We start from the raw sequence: 24748 nt of genomic DNA on the forward strand, positions 1-24748 counted from the left end.
CGAATGGGTGAGAGGTGCTTCCCCCGAACTCTCAACCTGTTACTGACTGTTCTTTCCTGGCTACCTGTTTCCTGTAATTTTGAGTTGCATTTATGGCGCAGTCAAGCTTCTTTCAGCGATTAGTCAGCACCACTTGCGAGCCTCCGAGACACCTTCACTTTCGCGTCGCGTTTCGACAGACATTGAGGGAATTTCCGCCGGGTGGCAACAATACGCAGGCAAAGTACCGCTCAGAATGTATAGCTTGTCTGAATAGTCTTTATTTTGTGGCTTCCTCACTCTAGGGACCTTGATGCTCAAGTGTTTTCTGATGAGAAATCCTATAGTTAGATTTTGAACGAATACTGTGATTTAAGTTTACTTTAGACTCTTTTTCGGAGTAGCTTCTACTCCGAAAAAGAGTTTAAAGTAAACTACAACTTACGAAAATAGGATAGTGATTAAAATTAATTAAATTATAAGATGCTGCCGTTGCTTCAATAGAGTAGTTTATGTACGGAAAACTCCTGCGCAGTAAGTCCTTCAAAATAAAATTCACTAAACAGATGACGCCTTCTATCGATGCAGGTGAAGGTTGTGGACGCCGAAGGCAGGATTGTTCCTGTGAACTCGGGGGGAGAGCTGTGCACCCGAGGTCCCCACGTCTTCAAGGGCTATCTTAACGATGAGGCCATGACAAATGAAGCCATTCGAGACACCTGGTACCACACGGGGTAAGGAAGGCAGCAACGTCAATTTCAGTGTCCGCAGCTGTGACGAACGCTTCCACACTGCAATAGAAGAAAATACACATAGTTAGCATGGTGTAGCTTTTTTTATGCTTTATGCTGAAAAATAATGCGCGAATCAAGAGAGCCAGGTAACGTACTGAATATAAGACATATCTTTGTTCTCGAAGAAGATTGGCGAATGCACTGACGGACGCGGGAAATCTCTGCAACATTTCGGTTTAGCAACATCAATTTTTTATATCTAAGATGTGGCCAAATTAATCAAAAGTAAAGAAATCGTAATAATCCTCAGAAAATGAACGGTTCAGTAAAGCTACATATATCGTAAGCGATTGTGTATTATGATTGTGGAATTTTACATTTTGCCGCAGTCGACAGGATAGCATTATGTGCATTACCCTCACGGCACGAGGCAAAGTTCAAGTTGTGCAGATCTTCTCGTGTGGCAAGCCGAAAGAAGAAGAGGCGTTCCCGCTACTGGGTCGGGTCATTGCTCCAGACTTCAATCAACACGTTTGTGAAAATTCAGGAATGTATATTAATGCTATCTTACGGAATAAGACGTTAAAGGTCAACGTAAGGGTCGCAGATTCCGACGCCTCGATTAGGGACCCTATAGAGGCGGGCCGAAACCTTCATTGAGGATATCGTTTAAACCCACCCAAGAAATTATCCTAGTCAGTTCACAATACAATTGTCAAGCCAGTACGCAAGGTGACTTCCCAGTCGGTGTTTAAAGCGAGTTATCAAGCGCTCCCTAAGCCGGCTTTACGGCAGGTCCTCAAGGCAAAGTTCACGCCGACTTCACTCTTTGAAATCTTCAGAGTGCACCAAAGGAAAACTTCTCAAGCAGTCCCGACAGCGGTTTCCCCACTGGTCCTCAGGCAACTTCCAAGACGGCTCTGCTCTTAAAAGAACTCAGAGCGCAGGTGGTGCCAGCCCCGTAGACCCTAACTACCTGGTGTACCAGATCCTACATGCGCAAGAACAACTCATAACACACAAAAAAAAGATTCTTCAGGCTTTTGTGGGACTTTCAAGAAGCCAGCAATATTCACGCTTTTGAATTGGGAAGCCTGAACTATTTTATGGCCAGTCAACGAACTCCGACGCGTGGCTGTCTTTCTGTGAGTATGCCTGCCAGATAAGCGGCTGGCACTCTAATGACGACCGAGTTAAAATACATGCGACGTTTTCTCACTTAGATGGCGATAAAGTGGTGTGAACTGTACTTAACTGACCATCTCAATGACTCTTGGGAGAAGTGCAAAAAAGGGTTTTCCAACTGTGTTTTTAGAAAATACCGTGGACAAGTGGGATATGCGATATTCTGCAGATGCCAGATAGGAAAGGTCATGTAATACTTCTATGAAAATAATGCTGTTCTAGCTAGCAGACTACTCCCTACCAAATTCATCTGTAGCACCTCTAGTCATTCACAGACTTCCCAATGACCTACAAAAACAGGTCCACGTGAAAGCGCCCAAGACTGCTAAATATCATGTGTATTACTTTTAACATCTGCGCTTAGATGTACGGCCCCGGGTATTACAGAAGCCTGTAGAAGGAACAGGCCAATCCCAGAGATAGGCAAACTTTTGCCAAGTCTCCCCAAAAGCAATCTCCGACAAACTTAGTAAAGTTTGAAGAGGGTGGATCACCTGATGCACATGCACCCGAAAAAAAAAAAGAACGCATAGACGAGGGCGTACGGTCCCGCCCAGTGATAACCAAAGGGACTGCCTGCTTGTCACAGTCATCACTTTTGCACATAGATGTAAATGGAATAAATAGTCTTAAAGGCTCTTGTCGACAGCGGCGAGTCTTTGAGAATAGTCAGCCAAGAGGCCGTTTAGTATTAAAAGCCTTTTGAGGATCGTACAATCAATTTATTTATTCAGATACCTACAGCGCCATGGGGCATTACAGTAGGGGGGGGGGGGGGAGAAGTTGCAAATGAGGAACACAAATAGTTATACAAAAGTTAAAAGAGCAATATTCACAAGCCATAAATCTTTCAGTATCACAACAAAGTGCAGGCTACATAAAAAAATAAAAATGCGGTCTACTAAACACTACGAACGCTACTCAACAACTAACTAGACACTACGAGGTTAGTGTTGAATAAAACATATCGTTAGGAACAATGTTGACCACCGAGGCTGGCAAATCGTTCCAATCCCGTATTGTTTTAGGAAAAACAGAGTTCATATAGACGTCACTTTTACAGCGGAATTCCCTGACCTTATACACATGATCCTTTCGTTGCGATATGTAATCTGGCGGGTGAAGGTAGGCATTTCTATCTATCCCAGTTCTACAGTGAAATATGTTATTAAAAAATTTCAGTCGAAGGTTCTTCCTTCTAAAGCTTAACTCCTTCCATCCTAGGCTCTGTTTCGCACGAGTCATACTAAGTCGCCTGTCGTAATTGTTTAAAACAAAACGGGCAGCCCGGTTTTGTACTTTTTCAAGTTTGATTATCTGGACAGCAGTGTGAGGATCCCATATAGTGCAGGCATATTCTAAAATTCAGCGGATATGCGAAAAATAAAGTCTTTCTTTCAAGGAACGTGGTACAGGCTTAAAATTACGAGCGAGAAAGCCAAGCATTCTCGAGGCTTTAGAGACAGTATAGTCAATGTGCTTATTCCAACTTAGGGTCGAGGTTAGGAATACACAAAGATATTTGTATTCGTAGGCAACAGTGAGTGGCTCGTCATTAATGGTATAAGTACTGAGGGACGAACACGCCGTCTCGTAAATGGGATGTGGACAGTTTTCTTAAAATTAATATTCATTTCCCACAGTTTCCACCAATCGGTAATTGCATTTATGTCTGCCTGTAGAATGTCGACGTCATCACTAGCTCGTATTTTTCGATAAACAACACAATCGTCTGCAAAGAGACGCATTGGTGATGACACAACACCCACGATATCATTCAAGTACAGCATAAACAACAGCGGCCCAAGGACGGACCCTTGCGGGACTCCTGATGTCACGTCAGCAAATTCCGACTGGCAACCATTTAGCACAACATATTGTTTACGGAGAGACAAATATTCGCGTATTCAATATACCACTTTCTTATCAATTTTATAACCGTGAATTTTCGCAATTAACAAGTCATGGGAGACAACATCAAACGCCTTGCTGAAATCAAGAAAAATGCAGTCAACGCTATCACGGCCATCAAGAGCACCTGCCAATTTATGTACAAACTCTGTTAGCTGTGTCACACACGAGTAGCCTTGATGAAAGCCGTGCTGGGAGGAATGTAGTATTCCCGAGGCATTTACATGATGGATTATGCCTGTATATAAAACGTGCTCAATTACCTTACAAGCGATGCTAGTTAGTGAAATCGGACGGTAATTTGTGACCACGTTCCTTGGGCCACCCTTGTGTATCGGGACCACCCGACCAAGCTTCTAATCTGACGGCAATGATGATGTATCTAAAGATTTTTCAAAAAGAACATAAAAATACAGGCAGACTACACCAGAGCATGACCTAAGAATACAAGGAGAAATGTTGTCGGGGCCTGTTGCCTTGCTTACATCAAGTTCATATAAAAGCTTTCTAATCCCTTCCACTTGGAGTGTGATCGGAGGCATCTCATTAGTCACAAAGGGCGCATCGAGAGAAACATCCCGCTGTGCAGGTGGGTTAAACACGGAATAAGAAAATGGATTCAAAAGCTGGGCCTTATCGGTATCACTTTGTACAACACTGTCATCGTGATTAAGCGGCGGAACGGAGATACCACTTTTGGCATTGCTGCGCACGTATCTCCAGAACTCCTTTAGATTATTCTTCACCCTCTCTTCAAATGCCTGGAAATATTGTTGTTTGGCTGTATGAATGCTGGTTTTTACGTGTGAAGTTAGTTCGCTCAGCTTGGCAAGATGGGCTGCAAGTTGAGTGCTACGGTACTTGAGGAACGCCCTTCGCTTCTTTTGAATAAGGCTACGGAGCTGGCGAGATACCCAAGGTTTGTCACGTGCACGCTTCGAAGTAAGCATAGCAGAAGGAACAAAGCAGTTCGTTAATTCAGTTATTTTGTTCTTAAAACACGCCAGAGATCCTCGATACTCAGTTCCTCAGCCAACGTTTCAAAGGTTGGAAAAAACGAATCAAGTACAGCTGACATGCTATCATAATCTGCTTTGTTGTATAAAAACACCTTCCGCGGTTTTGACCGACCGACATTGGTATTTGCAAGGTTAACATCTGCCACAACTACTTTATGATCGCTGATGCCAGTGATGACTTGCGTATTTGAGATAATGTCTGGCGTATTGGATAAAAGTAAATCTAGAATGTGGCCTGTTTTATCGTCTCGCGTTGGCTCAAGAACGTGCTGTTCAAGTGAACACAGGTCCATAAGAGTGAAAAACTCGTTGTATAATTCTCCTCCTGCACCAGTCCTGTGATTATTCGCCTTCCAGTTAATTGCAGGTAGATTAAAGTCACCTCCAATTATAATTTTAGCGCATCTAATAGTAGAAACAATTTCAGACAGCGAACTTAAAACGCTCGGCTGTGTACCTGGTGGCCTGTAAAAGGCACCAACGGCCAGCCGTTCACCATTACCCAAGGAAAGTTCGCACCAAACGTTTTCAACGTTTTCAGTTTCAATCGGCATTTTTTGGAAACAATACTTTCATGAACAAGAATAAAAACACCCCCTCCGTGGGAATTTCTATCTTTTCTATAACACAAGTAATTGTCAGGGAAAACCTCTCGATCGAGAACGTTTTCGTCCAGCCACGACTCCGTCCCGATTACAACCTGTGACTGAGTCATGTTTACAAGCTGCCGTAGCTCATCTACTTTATTTTTCACACTTCTACAGTTGACAAGGGTTATGTTTATTGGACATTATTTGCGGTTATTAGGTAGTCAATGCTGAATCACCAGCTTTGCCTCATCATCCCAAGTGAATTTGACCCCGTCCAGGAGCAAGCAGTCATGTTTTAGCAGAACTTTGCTATCCGGTCGACGGTGAGCCTTCGCGTATTCCCATAATTGCTTTCGTACAACACGAACAGATTCGGAGAGGTCTTCTGAGATGCTTAAATTTGTACCTTTTAGTTTGCGAAAATTAAACATGATTCTTTCCTTATCTTTCAGAAAACGAAAACTTGCAAAGATTGGTCGGTTACGATCAGTAGACTGCTTGCCTAGCCGGTATGCCGTTTCGATAAGAATATCATCTACGCCTAAACGAGTGTGGCACAGGTTCGTAACAAGTTATTCACAAGCAGCGGCGGTTTCTTTCGCATTTGATTCAGGGAATCCATAAAAAATCAGATTACTGCGGCGGCTACGATTTTCGAGAGTTTCTACCCGGGATGACAGAGCTTGTATCTGCGTAAGTTGTGCGTCACATTTTTCTTTATACCCTGGAAGAACAGTCTGTATATTGTCAAGTTTATCAATTTTCGCTTCCACTGATCCTATACGGTTGCACACGTCATTCAGTCTGGAATCGGCCGATGCCTGGTTTGCTGCGATTTGATTTAATTTGGCCATTAGACGCTGTTGCCCGTCCAGCAGTTCCTCTAGCTGCACCTGAGGGCCAGGGTTCAATTCAATATCGCCGCAAAGAAGTAAAAGCAAAAAGTAAAACGCGTAATTTCTGAGTAACAGAAAACGCCGCCTGACACAGTTGGTCGTCGTTCGACAAGCACTCATTGATGCATGCAGCTCATGGGGTGGAACCGGCAAGACATAGACATAAAAACGTGCAGGACAGAAACCAACCTGCGTCAGCAGAAAAGTGCTTGTCAATCGCGGCACCAACATGACGCCGGTTTCACGCCCCAGCGCCGAAATGGTGCCTGCTGACTTATGTAGACGGTAGTCCCCAAGAGCAGCACTCGGAGCACTCCATTGTTCGTAGCGGACGATGTCGTTTTCGCCAAAACCGAATGCTGGGCACACTTCATTCTCGTAGTTGTTGTCGTCGTAGAATTCGTCCGAGGACGACACGTGGTTGCAGGCCCAGTCCGGCGCAGCGACGCAAAAAGCCTGCGTCAGCAGAAAAGCGCTTGTCAATCGCGGCACCAACATGACGCCGGTTCCACGCCCCCCATCAACATAGCAAAGCTACGTTGATAAAAAAGATTATACAAGACATTGATTCAATTCAACATTATATATGAGTGCCAACAAATACATAACGAAGCTCTAGTGGTTAATGGACTGAAGTATGATTTACCACTTTCCCAGCAGATACGAAGAGAATGCATATCAACATATATAGGCATGATATCATTAAGGTACCTTATGCAAACAGTGCCGGTGCGGTAGATGATATACTCACCTACCGCACCGGTAGATGATATACATATCAACTTCCCAGAGGTAATATATGTTGGCAAATGCCCACCCGCCACTACTTTATTGAAGTAACCTTCGTGCTGGCGAGCGACAATTCAATGGGTTGGAGGAAACCATGCATCATGATATTATAAAGGAACGGCGGCTGAAGAAAGAGTTTCAAGACATGTTGGATGCAGGCACAATTCTACCCTAAGTCTCCTCTTTGGCTTCGCCAATAACCACGGTACCAAAGTAAGACGGATCAGAACGGCTATTGACAGATTATCGCGTGATCAATTATAAAACATAACTTCTCTCGTTCCTGATGCCGAGAATCGACAATATTATCGATGAGACAGGCGGATGTACAGTATTTTTTTAGTATTGACCTGTGCAAAGGAATCTTACAAGTTCCTTAAGGGGATGAGTGTTAGACATTTACTGCATTCTTAAGACTATTTGATGTATATGAGCGCATCAAATGATTCCCCATCGGCTGGTAAATTTCATTATAATGGTTCCAAAAGATGATGAATGGAGTACCTAATCGGTTTGGGGGAAAGTTAAGTAACGTCTATATGGTCACAAATGACAATTGATGTGGCGACGGAGACTGAATGAAACTAAACGTTCAACGGGGCGAACTTTTGCTCAAAACAATATAGAAAAGACTAGCGCCGCACGCGTCAATGGCGACGAAAGAGCAAGATCGAACGCTGGGCAAGACCGATCCTGCTCGCCACGCAAAGGGTTTTTTGTACATGCGTGGGCTTCTTGAACAATCGCGGCAGAAGATTCGGCGTGTCAAACATTCTGACCTCAAAGAAGCAACAGAGTTATCTAATTTATCAGAACGCAACAATTATAAAAAACAGACGCCTCCGCTTCTGGGCATCGAACCAGGGCTTTTTGCGAGTGAGCCACATGCGAAAACCATGCGGCTACGACTGCGCTGCCAACTTGGCCAGGTGCGCACGGAGCACTACTCCCTCTCCCCCCCCCCCCCCCCCCCTTCCTTAAAAAGTGCATCGGCGCGATGCAGCACAAAACAAAACAAAGCAAATAAAAGAACGGTTTGGTACGCTAAAGTACGCAGTCCTATCGAGCGTAGAGTCGCTTGAGTCGAAAGATGTGAACCACCTCGGGTCGCGGTCAGCTTTGCGGTGATGAGTGCGTTCCGTAGAGCACCACTTCGTACTTAAGGTCGCCGAGGCGTCGAAAGACCTTGTATAGTTTAAAGTAGCACTTCAAATAGCGTCTCGCTCACACCGGGACGTCATATCGGTGTCCACACTTACAGCCTTCTTCCGAGTTGGAAGTAAACGTCCGGACGACAAATTTTGTAGCGGCCAGCGTCAATACGTTGCTCGTCTTGAATCCGGACTCGGGCGAGCTGTCGGACTTCTTCTGCACATTGCGCGACCACCTGGGCTTCATCACTTCCGTCGCCATTTGGCTCGTGAGGTAGCATGGCGTTAAAGGGGCTGTGCAACAATATCAGGGCTTTGCTTAAATTATTTTGGAAGTTGATGCCTGACACTTCTGAAGTGAACTACAGAAAACAGATTTTGCCTGGATACCCTAGTTTTTATTTTAAAAATGAAAAAGATCCAGGTTTTTGCCGCCTCTCAACTCGTACGTCATCTTCCGGGTCACGTGCGCAGTGACGTTGATGGGGTAGGCGCGGGGTTCCGGAAAAGTTCTTTCTTTAGATCCATCAGTGAGCAGAGAGAACTCATCAGCTCGCGACCGCGTGACCACGTGCTGGCGGGCGGCGCGCAAACAATATATGGTGAAAGAAGGAAAGTCTCATTCGGGTCCGGCCATACTCGTCCGGCCCTGTCCCCCTCCCCCTTTTGCTTCTGGTGGCTGTTCGCGGTAGCAGAGAGCTGACGGTTTCGTGAACCTACGATAGATGGCGCCACTAAAACTCCGTATAGTAAAAGTTTTCTCGATGATACCAGGTTTTCGACGCATTTATATATATGTTGGAACGTCAAGATTTATAAAAAAGTTACCTTTTATCGAGCAGGTATTCGCACAATTTGCTATCTTTCAACAATATTCGCTATTGACGTCACGCCGCGTGTTTCTCATGGCCGCTGCAGGTTGGGGAATATTCTAAGTTTTGCCTCGCTATTATGCGGCAGAATCGCAACATTTCGATGAAAGGAGGTGTGCTTTCTGTCATTTGTGACAAGGTGAACATTATCAAAAGCAGAAGATGCTAATTCTTTCAACGTTAAAATCGTTGTACACCTCCTTTAAGCATAGTGGTCACCTTGCGACCATGCACCAGCTGGACTGTTGTAGCACGAGTGGTTTCTTGAACCGCTGTGTTGAAGGCGAACGTGACATACGGCAGGACCTCGTCCGTCGCCTTGTGTTCCACGTCGGCGCACATCGACATGACGTCGGCGATGGTCTTGTTTAGGCGTTGCGTCAGCAGATTAGTCTGAGGATGGTAAGCTGTGGTTTGCCGGCTGTTGGTATCGCTAAGACGGAGGATCTCTTGCCTCAGCTGTGCCATGTACGATGACCCGCGATTTGTAATCAGAACTTCGGTAGTGCCATGCCTGAGGACTGTGGAGTTGACGAAAAACTTGGCGGATTCCACAGCAATCTCTGAAGGATGCGCTCTTGCTTCGGCGTACCGCGTGAAATAGTCTATGGTGACGATCATACAGCCGTTTCCCGACGTTGACAGTGGGAAAGGGCCAAGTAAATCCATTCGATTTGCTGAAACGGCGTGGATGAAGGAGCAATCAGATCCAGTAGTCCTGATGGCTTCGTTAGTGGTTTCTTGTGTCGGTGACACTCATTGCATGATCAAATGTAGAGGTGAACAGTCTTCGGTAACCTCGGCCAGTAGTACTTTTCCTAAATCCCAGCGAGCGTCTTGCTGTAGCCAAGGTGCCCAGCCGTCGTGTCGTCATGGCAGGATTGGAAGATTTCTGCCCGAAGACTGTAGGTATTACCAGTAGCCATTCTGGGTTGCTGGGCCCGAAGTTATTTTAAAAGAGAACACCCCGTCGAAGGGCAAAGCTTGTCAAGTCTTGGGAGAAAATGCGGGGACGACACTTCCTTGACATTGCGGGTGATCAATTGTGGCACGGAGTTCGCAGTCGTCCCGTTTAAGTCCTGCCATTACGGCTACCTTGACTGCGCCAAGAATACCTTCGTCGTCGTCATCGGTTCTGGCCGGTGGTGACTCGACGGGAGCGCTCAACAAAATGTCGGCGTCAGTGTGTTTGCAACCAGATTTTTACGTAATGGTCATATCGAATTATTGAAGTCGGAGACTCCAGTGAACGAGGCATCCAGAGGGATTCTTTACGATCGCGAGCAAGAGCAGCGAGTGGTGATCTGTGACTACGCGGAATAGAATATCATAAAAGTTCGGCCGAAACTGGATTATCGCCCAGACGACAGCAAGGCACACTTCTTTTGTCGTTTAGTAGTTGAACTCCGCCTTAGGCAGCATCCGACTTGCGTAGGCAATCATTCGCTCTGTAAGCTCCTGCCGCTAAACCAGTACCCCGCCAAGTCCCGTATTACTTTTGTCGGTGTGGACTTCCGTTTCTTCGAACTGGTCAAAATGGCCGAGGATCGGTGGTGTCTGGAGTCTCCACTTGAGAACGCCGAATTCCCGCTTTCGTATTTCTTTCCATTGAAACTTCACTGCGTCCTTTGTTAGATGCGTGACTGACGCAATAAGCTTGGGGAAATCTTGAACGAAGCGCCTATAAATGGCAAAGAGACCCGGAATCTTCTAACGGCCTTCATGTCCAACGGTGGCGAGGATGCGGATGCGGTCCGCGGCTTCTCGGAGTCTGGGCGAACACCTTCGTTGTTCACGACGTTGTCTAAAGCTTCAGTTCGTTCATAGGCGAAACCACATTGCGCGGGCTTGTGGGCGAGTCCAGCAATCTTGATTGCTTGTAGTTCAGCTCGAAGGCGTTGCAGGTGCTCGTCGAAATCTCGTAAAAACACAGCGACGTCGTCTAGGTAGAAAAGGCAGCTGTGCTATTTCAGACCTTCTAACACGGTGTCTGTTCGTGGCACGCTGAAAGATTCCGGGCGCCGTACAAAGTCCAAAATACATTAATTATAAACTCGTACAATCTGTCGGGCGTGAAGAAAACTATTTTTTTACGGTCTCCGCTCATCGACTTTTATTTTCCAATACCCTATATTCAGGTCCATTGACGAAAAATATCGGGTGTGGCACAGCCGGTCCAGGGTGTCGTTCACAGGGGGCAGCGAGTAGACGTCCTTTTCCGTCAGGGCGTTTAGTCGACAAACGTCTACGCAGAACCTTAGAGTCCCATCCTCCTTCTTTACCAGGACGACTGGAGACGCCCATAGACTAATTGAATGCTGGATGTCGTTATTAAGCATTTCTTGTTCTTCGATTAACTATCTTTATTTTACAAATACTCGGTACGGTGACTGGTGCACAGGGATCACGTTATCGTCGGTAGCAGTGCGATCCTTCGTTACCGTCGTTTGTTGCACCCTTTAGGAGGTGGCAAATCATTCGGCGAACTCGCCGAGGAGGTCAAGCAGGCGTCGCCGTTTTCTAGCAGGAAGCTTCGTATTGATGTCCAGTTTGGTTGTGGCGTTCTCTGGGGCTGCGATGAAAACAATTATTCCAAGAGTGCAGAGATGGCGGCTGAGTCCTGAAGTTAATTCATGTAGCCCACGGCTGTCCCTTTAATAAGGTGTCGTGGCTCTTGTCGTAAGTTTGTAACGAGTACCATAGTGCGTCCATCCTGCAGCTTTGTTGCGCCCCTTGCGACTCCGAGTTCTCTTCTTAGAATCAACTGGGCGCTGCCCTCGAGCAGAACGTCGACGCCGGAAGCTTCAATGGTCCTGACAGGTACAAAAACCCTTGACCGCGGCGGCAGGTTTACATGGTGGTCAACGCACAAGGACCATGGATGACGTCGTTCTGTTTCCTCTGGTGATGGGACCGGTTTTTGTAAAGTCAACCTGTAAACTCCTCGGGTGCTGCTAGGCTGACAGAAGCCTCCAATTATATTCCCCGGTAAACTTCCTCTCGGACAACTTAGGCTATTGACAGCGAAGCCGGCTGGTTGGCAGCGGGCAGCAGCTTTCTGAATTCTCCCGACGGTGTCGCCAACGATATCGCGAATGCCTGGGATGTTCGAGCCAAGGTTGCAGCTATACGGCACAAGGGTACCAAGGACGGTTAGTTGGTGGTAGTCACACGCTCGGGCCTGCAGAGCGCACTCGATGTTTGTCGCGTCGGTGACAAAATCTTCGACTGTTGTCAAAGGGCTGCGGACAAGACCTCCGAAGATGTTGTCTCTTACGCCCTGCATGACGATTCGTAGCTTCTTCTCTTTTGTAGTCTGATGGCTAACGCGGGTGCTGAAGCGCAGAACGTCCTCCACGAAGCCGGTGGCAATTGATGATGAGACGAAAGGAGAAGCAAACTAGACGTTTGATAGGTAAACTAGTGCCCAAAACAAACAAAAAAAACAAAAAAAGAAGACTAACATCGCAGGCGTCAATGGCGGTGAAACAGCAGGACCGAACGCTGGGCGCAACTGACGTCGGCTCGCCACGCGAAGCTCCATTTGCACACGCATGGGCTTCAGCAGCAATCGGCGTAGAAGTTTCGGCGTGTAGAATATTCTGACATCGAACAAGCAACAGTGTTAGCGAATTTATCGAAACACGACAATTAGTAAAAAAAAAAAAAAAAAACAACTAGAAGGTGCCTCGCTACTAAACATCGAATCTCAGCTCTTTTGCGTGGGAGCCAACCAACCACGATAACCGTTCGGTCGTGGGCGCGCTGCCCACTTTGCCGTCTGCGCGTGCGGCAATATTGACGTTATAATTGTATATACAAAGATCCCCGAAGATCACGGTGACCATGTGACATGCGTGTTTAAGATTTTGGAAGAGGCCTGTGTAAAGAACAGAATACAAAATATTGATTTTTTTGAAGGAAAGGTGGTGTTTCTTGGACGGAAAGTTTATGGATAGTTTAAAGCAACAAAGCAAGAACCTGCCGCTCAGATTTACCCTCTCCAACAACCGTTTGACATCCATTCGCTTACTGTGTTGCTTGGTGTAGTCGGACATTTTAAAACTTTTATTCAAAATTTTGCAAAAAAAAACAACAAAAAACAGGGTGCTCTACGCAATTAGCTTATCAAGGTGTGCCCTCTGAACCGTCCACTGAGAGTGAATAAATATACCTGTGTCTAGAACACGCGATTTAGTCTTCATCCGGTGCCAATTTTTCCTCACGTCGATGTTTCGTTTCAACTGAACACGAATATATCACAATACGACACCGGTGTTGTCCTTTACCAACGTAATTCGACGAAGCCAACACCTGAGCAACTCTCTTTAATGCTATATGACTTGCATACCTTTTTGAAGTTTGAAGTGAATTACAGAACGACGGAAAAGGAAGGCCTTGCTGTACACGTGGCAGTGCGATACTTTTGTTTGTACCTCGATGGCCACAAGTTTAACCTTTTCACAGATCCCCAAGTGTTACCATACCCCATCAACATGAATGAACCCCCGCTCCCAAAAAATACACCGAGTTAAAATAACTAATTCAAAATATTTTGTTTGAGGTATTTCATCGCCTAGGGTTTGGCCTTACAGACGCAGACGTATTGTCGCGTCTATCTATTTCCAAGATACGGCAAGAGACGCAAGAACTCTTCTACATGCAACTGTGAAAAGGCACTGAAGATTGAACCTTCAGCAATGGAAAGTTTGAAGTCACAGTAATAGCAATTAATTCATTCCTCAGGCTTGGTTCTGATAGGATCGGTTCAGGCGGCCATGATGATTTCTTTCGGACATATGTAAGCTGGCCCATGGAGACTTTTGGCGTGGGATGAAAAAATACATCTATCAACCAGCGATTCTATGGAATGACTTTGGCGGTACACTCTGATATACTATTTGAAGTATTTTATCTCGATTTCGCTGCACTAAAGAAGAAAGGTGAGCGAGTGGCTAGAACCCAAGCATTCTTGATAGCCTTCGACGAGTGCACGCGCATTGCCGCCTCAAGAGCATGAAAAAGTGCAAACAGCTTCATTGCCAAGCTAGATCGGGACACGTTTTTAAACAAGGTTATCTTGACCAACAATGGGCCTGCCTTCCAGAGCAAGGCTCCAACAATGTGCGAGATCAAAATAAATAAGGCTTCGCTTCGCCACACCCTATTGCCCGGAAGCAAACGGCCAGCAGAAAGATTAACATGAGATGTTAAACAGTGGTTTTCTATGTATCTTAACTTTTGCGGCGGATGAAGTGTGCCAATGAGTCCGCGGTTGCAAATCATAACAGCTCACATACGACTACCCTGTAGTCCCAAATTCGCTGCCTTGAAGCAACTACCTTACTTGCCCGTGGATCTAAAATATGGCATCAAACACGATTTATTGCAGGCGGAAGAAAAGAAGAGCCCTCAACAAGAGATCTGTGAATATAAAGTTTGACAAACGATTTGGTTCTACATCGAAGAATAAAATTTGCGGTTTTGCCATTGTTCGGAAAGGCATTCATGAACCAAACAAAAAGTTTTTTGTTCTTTACGGAGTCACGAAAACAGCTACCACGCAAGGCATACTGAACACCATTTGGTGCACTACTGCAAAGAGAGTCACTGAATGCGACGCCATCGAAAATGCCTTTCCGTATCATTCAAAGTGGTATGATACCACGGACACGAGCATCACGGAATGTGACATCGGCGGAAATGTATTCTCCTAACAATCTAAAACGGATCATTTTCAAAATGCTAGAATAATATGTCAATTAGTTAACTGTAGTGCTAACGAACTTTTCTGAAGAGGACGAAGTAGGAGGGGGACGAAGAGTAAGAGGAAAACGGAGGGAGGGAATTATATGAACGGTTTAGTAAAGACTCATATATCGTAACTGATTCTGCATTTTGTATTATGGAACGTTACAAGGTTCAGTAATTTCTTTAAATATTTTATTATACAATTCTGGATGTAATATTTTTAATTAGAATATATTAAACACAGCTTTCGCGATTATATTTTGGAACACGCAAAGGTGCCAATATCGGAATGAAATGCTTTTGTGCACCATTGCGTCCTCATTCAATGGAACGTTTTCATTAAGAATTCGAAAGGAACGTACATACACGACGTATCCGTGTAACTGTGAAATCTAACCTGAATACTTTGTGTTACATACAGTCCGCTAGGTTGCTTAATAACTGGTGTCTAAGAATAGCTTCGTTTTTATGTCTTTCTAGCAACCTCAGTTATGTTTTAAATAAGCTGGTGATGATTGTACAAAATCTTATTTTTTCAATTGCCTTTCTATAGATTAAGGCAAGGACTTACAATTGATTTGTTTGCAGCAGCTGGTTGTCACTTACATGCCGATGCATAACTCCAACTTTTCTACTGGCTCCCCTGTAGCCAAATGCCCTGGCACAACTGTGTGGCCGCCTCTTCATATCATGCTTCAACCACATTTCTGAAGTGCCTCAAACCCACGCCTGGCGGTCTGCTTCCAGAGTAATAATCACCGAAAAATGGCGTTTACGGAGTTTTTAAGGCAAAAGTCGTACTTGTTCCATTGAGCAAAAAAGCTTTGTATAAGCGAATAGAAATACGATTGTTACACGCCCGCTCAATGAACGACCCTTCTTGTCCCATTTTTCATTCCGTCGTCCGTAAGGTGGTATTAGAAGCCGCCCCAGACAACTAGGACGATCTCACTTAATACACTAAGTGAAAAACAAGCGCCTTCGTGGTTGTGCCCGAAATATGGCCATAAAAATACGCCATCAAGCGCCATCAACGTGATGTCATCAAGAGTCATCATACGTCTTCAGCGTGATGTCACCATTGGAGTGCCGTGTACAGAAAGGTGCGCTTTGGACTTCATCTGGTGGTCGTTGTTCAGGGGAATCGGCAGCCGAGTGGGGCTAGCGCACACCTGCTGGGAGCACGGGGAGCGAGAGCTCGCGCTGCAGAACCCAAGGATCCTTGGTGTAACCCCCACCCCTGCTTGTTTTGACCTGTATGAGCCTTGTATCGGCGTGCGATCGTGTATCACTACTGCCTGATGCACCTTAAAGAACCCAGGCTAGCATTGTACTGCACTGTCTAAATTTCTTATCTACACCGACGACATAAGTCGCCCTTTGAGGCAGACTAAGTTCTCGGCTGCATAAGCATACCTCTCCCCCTCGCATTTTTTTGTAATTGTTTTGTGCTTCGTGAGATTGGCTGTGAAGCGACCGTGTCCACATCTACGGCTACGACATCGACAGCAGCGTCTACATCTACTGCGCCTTCTGCAGTCAAGCATGGCCGCCCGCGCAAACACGCCACAGCCTCCTTAATTGTCCTTTTGCTGTCGTTCTCGACGTCGCCCTAGATTTCGTCCTTTAGGCGTCATTCTCGACGTGCTCCTAGACGTCTTCTTTAAGGTCGAAATATAGGTTGAGTTAGGAATCGTCCTAGACGTCGTTCTCGACGTCGTCCTAGACCTCGTCCCCGAGGTCGTCCTTGACGTTGTCCTAGACGTCATGCCAGAGGTCGTCTTAGACGCCGCATTTCGCGTCGATCTCTAGGAAGTCGTACTCCACGTCGTACTATACGTAGTCCTACATTTTATTACGTGCAGAAACATTACTCTAAAACATTTCTCCCGCGGGATTATAATGAGTTTGACCTCCTACACGTAAGCAGTCTTAAGTGTACGCGTGTAATTTCATATGACGGCCACCATGCCATAACCACTAGGAGTTCGGCCGCGCTATACCCAAGTGCGACCTAAATCTGACTGCTTGTACGACGTTCCAAAAAGACGTCGTTACCCGATCAGACACCGGGTGTCACGGCCTCACGTGAATACACACGACGTAGTGATTTAGCGGAACCTCATGGGGTTGGGCTCTCGTTTTGGCGCGTAGTAGAACCAGTGGGAAGTTTAGTCGGGCCTAAGTATGGGCGGACCGCTCTCCCAGTGGTTATCATCTGTTAGGTGGAATTAAAAAATACCCGCGTGCACGCCATTTTGGGGCTATTCCAAAGATAGATGCAGCTGTCCAGGTGTGTGTTTGAGACACTTAAAAAAAGTGGTTCCAGCAGCACATAAAGAGACTTTGAATTAGATTGTTCAAGAGCATTCGGCTCTTGGGGTGTTCTGTCGAGAATATGGACAAATGTGCCAACTTCGGAGAGGCCTGTTTTTGTTTTAAACAAAATATTTGTAAATCAAGAAGGTACCTCCCTTCATATCCTTCATGAAATTTAAAATATTTTGCACACCGAATGATTCTGCTTTTGAATTTTAGAATACTACTCTTTCTCATTGCTATAATATTCATCAATATTTTTTTATATTTCTCAAGGTTTCGATCTTGTTGTTACTCTAGAAACGCTTCCTCGAAAACATATTTGAAATTCAACTCATAAATGATACCGGGTTCTACAGTCTACTATCTTGTGTATTCCTGCACAGCTGTTCGCTACATGGAAAGTTTTTTTTGTAACTTTTTTTTTTGAAGCAGAGTTATACCACGTTAATAAGATGGTAATATATTTATGTGAAACACTTCACTGGGGCAGACAAAACCGAAGATTAAAGATCATAGCACCTCTTCTTGTTTGTGTTTTTATTTTGTACCTTTAGAGGTTATTGATTTGAACTGCCTTCCGCACATGTACTCGGAGGACTTGACGATGCCTGCACCTTGCAGTTACTAATTTCTTTTCTTTTTTGTGAAATAATTGTTTTGACTCTTCACTTAAACTGAATGATTTGGCAAGTTCATTGTTTTTAAGGGATATTTAAGAGTGACAACGCAATTCTGTATTTCTCGTTTATGTTGTATATGCGATTTAAGTCGAACAAAACCAATATTCTTTGTTATGCCTTCAATACGTGATTGAATTTCAAATAAAATAAAATGGGAGGGCTTTTTAGAATATGTTTTTCGGTGTGAACATGCATTCGCAGTGACGAGGGTTCAATGAGCGAGGATGGTCGGCTCACATACCTGGGCCGCATCAAAGAGATGATCAACTACAGGGGCTTGAAAGTGCCGCCGCTGGAGATTGAGAATGTCCTCAGCACTCACCCGGACCTGGAGGAGGCGCAGGTATGGTTCTGATAGTACGGCAGACAGTGCCAGATGTGTATGCATAGGTTTGTTAGTTACAAAGGCTTGGTTTTCGACAGCGCGGCCTCGACTTGTTTTCCTCTGTTCAATAAATCACCACACCATCCATCATAGTACAATTGAACACTAGTGAAAAATACACCAAGCCGAGGGCTGGTGTGACTTGATATGAGACCAGGCTTTTTCACAGATGTGATTTGGGACATTTTGGCACCAGCAATCTGGTGTTCTGATGTTCTGGTGTGACACCAGCAATCTGGTGTTCTGGTGTGACTTTAGGTTTCGTTGACCAGAGCACCTGTTGACGGTGTTGCTTTACTCACAAAAATGTACAATGATAAGTTGGACTTAAGTATGCTGCTGTCATAATTTCTTAATTTGAGAAAGCAGAAAAGCACAACAATAAAGCTTCGGAAGTTTTACTGTAGTAAGGACTTGGACGTGATCAACTGTAGCTTGTCCAGAGCCACTGCCCTGCGTCGAAGAACCGGAAGCCTTGTGGTTCCGCAATTCTTGACCTTTCAGCTTGCGGTTGACTCGTTGGTTAGTTAGGCTGATCTGTTCCGTGTACCCCTCCGCGCCAGTTATCTCCTCTTCTAAGGTATCATATTCGACAGATGGCTCGATTTTCTTTTCCAGCTCTTTCAGGGAAGCCTCTTTAAGTAGAAGAATATCAAATCTTTCCTTGAGCTCACCGATGTCGGTTGGATCCGTGGCCAGCATAACGCCAATCTCGTTGGTGATCTTTCTGTGGCGGCTCGCAGGGTAGTCCTGTTTCGCTTCAGGCAGTCGACGCCCTCCTGGCTCGTAGGCATGATCTGGCCGTTAATTTCCGGGTTTCGGCACCAAAAACTGCAATAATTACTAGATTTTCTTGTTGTTTTGGTACCAGACCATGTCTAAATATTTTTAGCTCGTCGGAAGTCAGGAAAGCCCACCAACACATATCTTTTCAGCTTCGACTCAAAGAGAAGACTCCTTTATTTTCAAAAACTTTAACAAGAATACTGGCGGGAAGGGGGATGGAAACCACCGAAGACGCGAGCGCCTGAAGACTCAAGGCCGCCCAGGAAATTGCTGAGGACGAGGGTGATACTTCTTGAGCACAAAGGAGCCCGCCACGGGGTCTCCGGCAACAATAGAGACAAGAGTAAACGAGGCGCCACGTCGGGGGGAGGGGCGTTACAGAAACTAAACAAAAACACCCTCGCGGACGGGGGAAAGGTGAACAAAAATACAACACTGGTGCCATATCAGACTGCGTAATGTGCACACCAGGCCGCATGGTTGGCATATGAGCCCGTAGGGTGTGACATCAGACTCTCTAGGTGTGCCCACCAGGCTGGTGTGCGGAACATCAGCATTTCTGTTGGACACACCCAGCTGATATGCTCAATACACCAGCCACTGCTGGGGAGCACACCAGATCTTCTGGTGTCACCCCAGGATTCTCTGATGCAAAGGTGCAAGCGAGCTGGAGAAGAATGACGATAATGATCTCTGGAAAAGGCGTACAGGGCGACAAGGGACAGATTTGCGTTTGTCCCTTGTCCCTCTGGTTTTCCTTATTCACGGATAATTATCATCACCCCAAACCATCGTCGGGTAAAATTAGTGCCATTTTTTTCGCTACATTTGGCGCTGTAATCAGAGTAAAGTTACTAATTGCTGCGTCGACTTTTCTACTAATTGCTGCGTCGACTCAGTGCTGCGTCGACTTTTCTACATAAAAAACGTGTGTTTAGAAAAAAACAACCTTCGTGTGCGTTTTTTTTTTTTGCTTAGGTAAAAACATTGTTCCATTTGCACCCGAAAGTATCAATCATTCATCGGTGAATGCTGATATTTTAAGGTTAGTGGCACGATAACCAGATCCCACCTGGTAGATGGTGGCGAAGTTTTAGGAAAATGTTATGAGGTTGTTGGTTTCCCGACACCAATGCCACTCCTTGTACGCACGTTTCACTCATTGAAGCGGTGAGGGCTTCAACACAGTCGGAAGGATTTGATGTACAAAGCCAATGTAGAGCTGTCGACGCAGTCGCAAGGGTTTGATGTACAAAACCAATGTAGAGTTGTCCACGTTAAAATGTCTCCATGCCCTTTTATATAGTGTGATAACATCCTTCGTAGCACACGATGCCGACAGTACGCACTAAAAAAACGACAAAGAAATCGCCGTAAACAAAATGTCGCAATAGCGCTGTCAACAATAACAACGTGCAGGAAGACACCTTTTCACGCGCTTCAGAACACAACGAAAGAATAAGTGTCCGGAACTGAATGATCAGATGTCATCACCCTAAGCAATGCGCACATTAAACCACCCTAGGCCATGTTGAATATCTTGCTTCTTGGGACGACAAAGCAGACCAATCACACAAGTCGTGTTCTGTTCCCAGCCGCTTGTCGGTCGTCTAAGATGTGTTTCATCCTGCGGTGTCTTCGTCATGGCAGATTTTTTGCTGGTCATTCGGATGCTCTCAATCGGCGTCGCTCTCGTGGCGATTCGTCATCGCACAAGCAAATAGGAATAATCCTATCCGCGATCACAAGTGATCGTCGAGGCCCACGCGCCGAGGCTGCCTAAATGACTGACTCTACGGCGGTTGAAAAGCCGAGGTTGCAACACGTCGAAGCTACTGAGTGGGGAAGCTGATAGCCACCCAAATATTGACCGTGGAAAAACCGGCAACGTAATGAGTGCGGCAGATACCACAAGAAACGCTGAGCTCCTCGCTGTCAGATTTCGAAGCGCTCTCCAGAATCGAGCATTTGCCACGGCAACTATAGCCATCCGCTCAAAATATAGGGGTTCGAATATTGTTTACGAATATCGCCACGCTCGTTGCCCAGGGATCGTGTGCGTGGCCGAAGGGTTTACGCGATCGGCTGTCGCGCGAGAGGACTGGGTTCGATTCCAGCGAATTAGTTTGTATTTGTTCTTTCAACTTGGTGTTCTCGTAAGTTCAAGAACATTCTCATTTGATCGAGTTGCGAATGTTTTACATGCCGAACATTATAGGACGAATGTTCTCGAAACCCACGCGGCTACAAAAGGCGTTTCGCGTGGCAAGCCGAAGTCAGTCTCACCCCAGCGTTCGACTCTGCTGTTACGCCGACTTCGACGTCCGCGATGCTCTGCTGTTGCATTCTATTTCTCTTTTGTATTTTTGGGCACCAGTTGGTCCCCTTATTCCTTTCAGTTTCTTCAATTATTCTTTGTTTCCTCGCCTGATCATGTGTGGCATTTTTGTGGAGCTGCGGGGTAACGCATGTCCTTGCAGTTTACCCCTCTGGGCGCCCGCAGTGCAAGTCTGACTCCAATTCCAGGAAGACCCAACGAAGACACCATCGCAACCCGAGTAAGTCGCCGCATCCAGGGCCTACACCAGAAATACGGAGTGCTGCCAAACGAGACCAAGCAACCAACGAGGCCGACGATGGACCACCAGTCGTCGCAGACCCCGACCGCCGCCGCTGTCGTCTATTTGCCCGTCTCCCAGCGAACCCCGACCACCTTCCATAGCGGGATCCACGGGGGCGTGGACGACTGGGTTCTGCACTATGAACATGTAGCCAGCCGAAATAGATGGACCACTTACCAGAGTCTGGAGAACGTGTTCTTTGCTTTGGAAGGCTCGGCCCTCACCTGGTACGAGAACTACGAAGCGTCGATTTCATCGTGGAAAGAATTCCGAGCCGAGCTGCGGCGCCCCTTTACCAACCAGCAGCGACGACAGCGTGCCGAAGAACGTCTGCGAACAAAATTAAAGGGCCAACAGAGAGCGTCACAAGCTTCGTCGACGACGTTCCCCCCCTGATGAATCGCGCCGACCCAAAAGCTCCCCAAGAGAAAAAGCTGCGGGTCTTTATGTGCGACGTGAAGGAAAACATCTTCAAACGCCTTGTTCGGAGCCCGCCTACCACCGTCTAAGGTTTCATCACGGAGGCCAGCAACATCGAACGTGCCCTTCAAGCACGAGCCGCCCACTATCACCGAGTTCCTGGCGTCGCTGCACCCACGCCGTTCAGCTGCGCCCTCAACCCTAATGTCCAAGGGATCAGCGAAATCATCTGGAGCATTGTCCGTGAAGACACGCGCCTGCATCCATCTGTCTTTAGTGGTGACGGATGCCAACTTCACGTAAACAGAAGGGTTTATTGCTCGCTTTGCCTGTAGCCTGTAAATGGAGGTGGAGACCACGTCGGATGGTTGGTGTCCTTCAATTCCAAGCTTGTATGCGAGCCCCACTAAGACGGAGGGCAAAGACTCACCAGGTGTGACACTTAATTCATAAATTTCTATATCTTGGAGGTGACTCCGTTGTTCAGCGTCGTTCATCTCCGTCTGCAGGCTTTCAATAGTCTGTGCCTGCTCTGAAACTGTGGTCTTCTGGGTCCCCACCTCCGACCGAAAGTCATGCATGTCCTTCCCGTGGGTAGACACCTTGGCTGGAAGGTTATCGCACTTGCAGGACGCGTTTTCCACAGATAGTAGTCCTCCGCGCAAACCAAGCACGTCATGTGACGGCTGGCCTGGCAAATGTATTTTACGCAGGCGTCACAAAAAGCAGACATAGTTATAGGCTGATGTGGATATAAAAAATATGCCAAGGAAACGTAAGCACACCTAAAAAAAGCAACACCGACAATAATTGTTCACAGCTTGAACGGTCACCGAGAAAATAGGTATTCGCACTCGGTTACCGGCAAGGAAGCTTTGATCGCTGATAGGCCTATCGTTAATCTTGCGCCAGGTTGCAGAAGACCGCAATACCTCACAAGGGGAATAAAGATCGCTGACATCGATCGAGTTGAACTGGAAGGCCTTGCTCAGGTAGCAGACTCGGTAGTGTGATGCGATGATCAGCGTTGATCAGTACCACAGTTGGGGCATTTAGGGGGCGAAATTCAAGGCACGAAGGGGATCCTGTCCTTATACCTGTAGAGAAACGAGGTCTAGTTTCTCCGCAAAAAATGCTACAGGAAATATTTGGGCCCTCAGAGCACGGTTTTAGGATAAAATACAGCACAATAGAGAGGAGCGCCTGAACCCAACCACTTATTCTTCTCCTTAATAATAATAATAATAATAATAATAATAAAAAATTAATAATAATAATAATAATTTATTAAGGAATTCAGATCTGGCAGGGTCAATGTCGGACTGGTCAAAGCCAGCTAGGGCTTGTAAGACCGATTCCAGAGATTACACAAAGAAAATATCAAACAGGAGTAAGAAATGCAGCTCAATAAACAAAATTTGAAAAATTCGCGAGCATCGAAATATTACAGTTCCGTTGGAAAAAAAAGTGCAGTTCATTGAAAGGTGGAAAAGGTAAAATATATATTAAAAAAATTAAGTAATACAAAATGCACACACGCACGCACGTTTTCATTTGCGCATCACTACAAAAATAGGAAAGCGCCTCTCGAGGTTGTGGCTGAGAAGAGTTAGCAATCGTATTCGTACAAGCAAGAAAAAAAAAAAACACGCACGCACTTTTTGACGTTTTTTTACGACACAGCTTCCAAGGTTCGAAGATTTCTTTAGGGAACATTTACATTACGGGAAAAGAGCAAAATATGAAAGCCTGTGTTGATATAAAAAATAAAAAAAAAATAGCACAAAGGCAAAAAAAAATGTGCCTGAATTTTTTAAAACGTTGGAGCCAAGCAATAAGATTGTGTGTAGAATTTAAAATAAAAAAAGGAGAGTATAGTTGCCCAGGCACGCTTCCCATTGCTATCGTGATGGCTGTCGCAACACGTAAGAAAACAAAGATCTAAGATTTTTCCTGAATGTTTTGTTGGAAGTCAGGGAAAGTAAAGTGTCTGGAATCGTATTGAAAACGTTCGGCACATACTATTTGCGCATACTTTCACCATAGCAAGTTCTCACTCTTGGGGTATGGAAAAGTGGAGCTGCTCGAAGCTCACGGATCGGTGTCGAAATGATTTTAAACTCGCTCCCCCAGAAGTGTTTCCAGATGACCGTTTCTATATATGAAGAGAAGATCGATGGTAGTTCAAGCGTTATCACTCGATGAGCATTCCGTGTGGTAAGCAACGCTTTTTGGAAGACCACGCAAGATGCGGTCGATTCTTGTGTGCTATACAAGATAACAACTGAATAAGACTGTAATGCCATGCCTCAGTAAACTTTACGCCAGCGCGTGCATAATTCTTTATTTTATCGATAAAGGTACAAAACACTTTAAGCTATACATTAAACAAGAAATCGTTCGCAACCGTTGGCAGAAGTAAGGCATATGTTTGTTCCATGCTAAATCACAATCAAAGTAGATACCTAGGAACTTAATAATAATTACAATAATAAGGATAATTGATTATTATTAATAATATTAAGAATAATATTAATACATATTAAAAAATCATAATTAAAGTGACCAAAACAACCACCAGGTCCCACGATTGGTGCACTTCTGGCCCTTTTCCAAAAACACTATTAAGCAAGAAACGGAAATATGCATGATCACAT

General features: G+C 45.6%; 1 protein-coding gene across 1 annotated transcript in view; it reads left to right on the forward strand.

The window, feature by feature from the left end:
- The window catches only part of LOC115329874 (putative acyl-CoA synthetase YngI), a 149421-nt gene that overhangs the window by 117597 nt on the left and 7076 nt on the right, over window positions 1-24748 (forward strand). Inside the window, exons 13-14 of the mRNA XM_042293341.1 lie at window positions 568-713; window positions 18081-18222. Of these exons, the coding sequence (XP_042149275.1) occupies window positions 568-713; window positions 18081-18222 (288 nt within the window). The remainder of the gene's footprint in view (window positions 1-567; window positions 714-18080; window positions 18223-24748) is intronic.

This window comes from Ixodes scapularis, unplaced genomic scaffold, assembly GCF_016920785.2.
Source record: "Ixodes scapularis isolate PalLabHiFi unplaced genomic scaffold, ASM1692078v2 PGA_scaffold4__175_contigs__length_147842914, whole genome shotgun sequence".
In the NCBI taxonomy this organism is placed as follows: Eukaryota; Metazoa; Arthropoda; class Arachnida; order Ixodida; family Ixodidae; genus Ixodes; species Ixodes scapularis.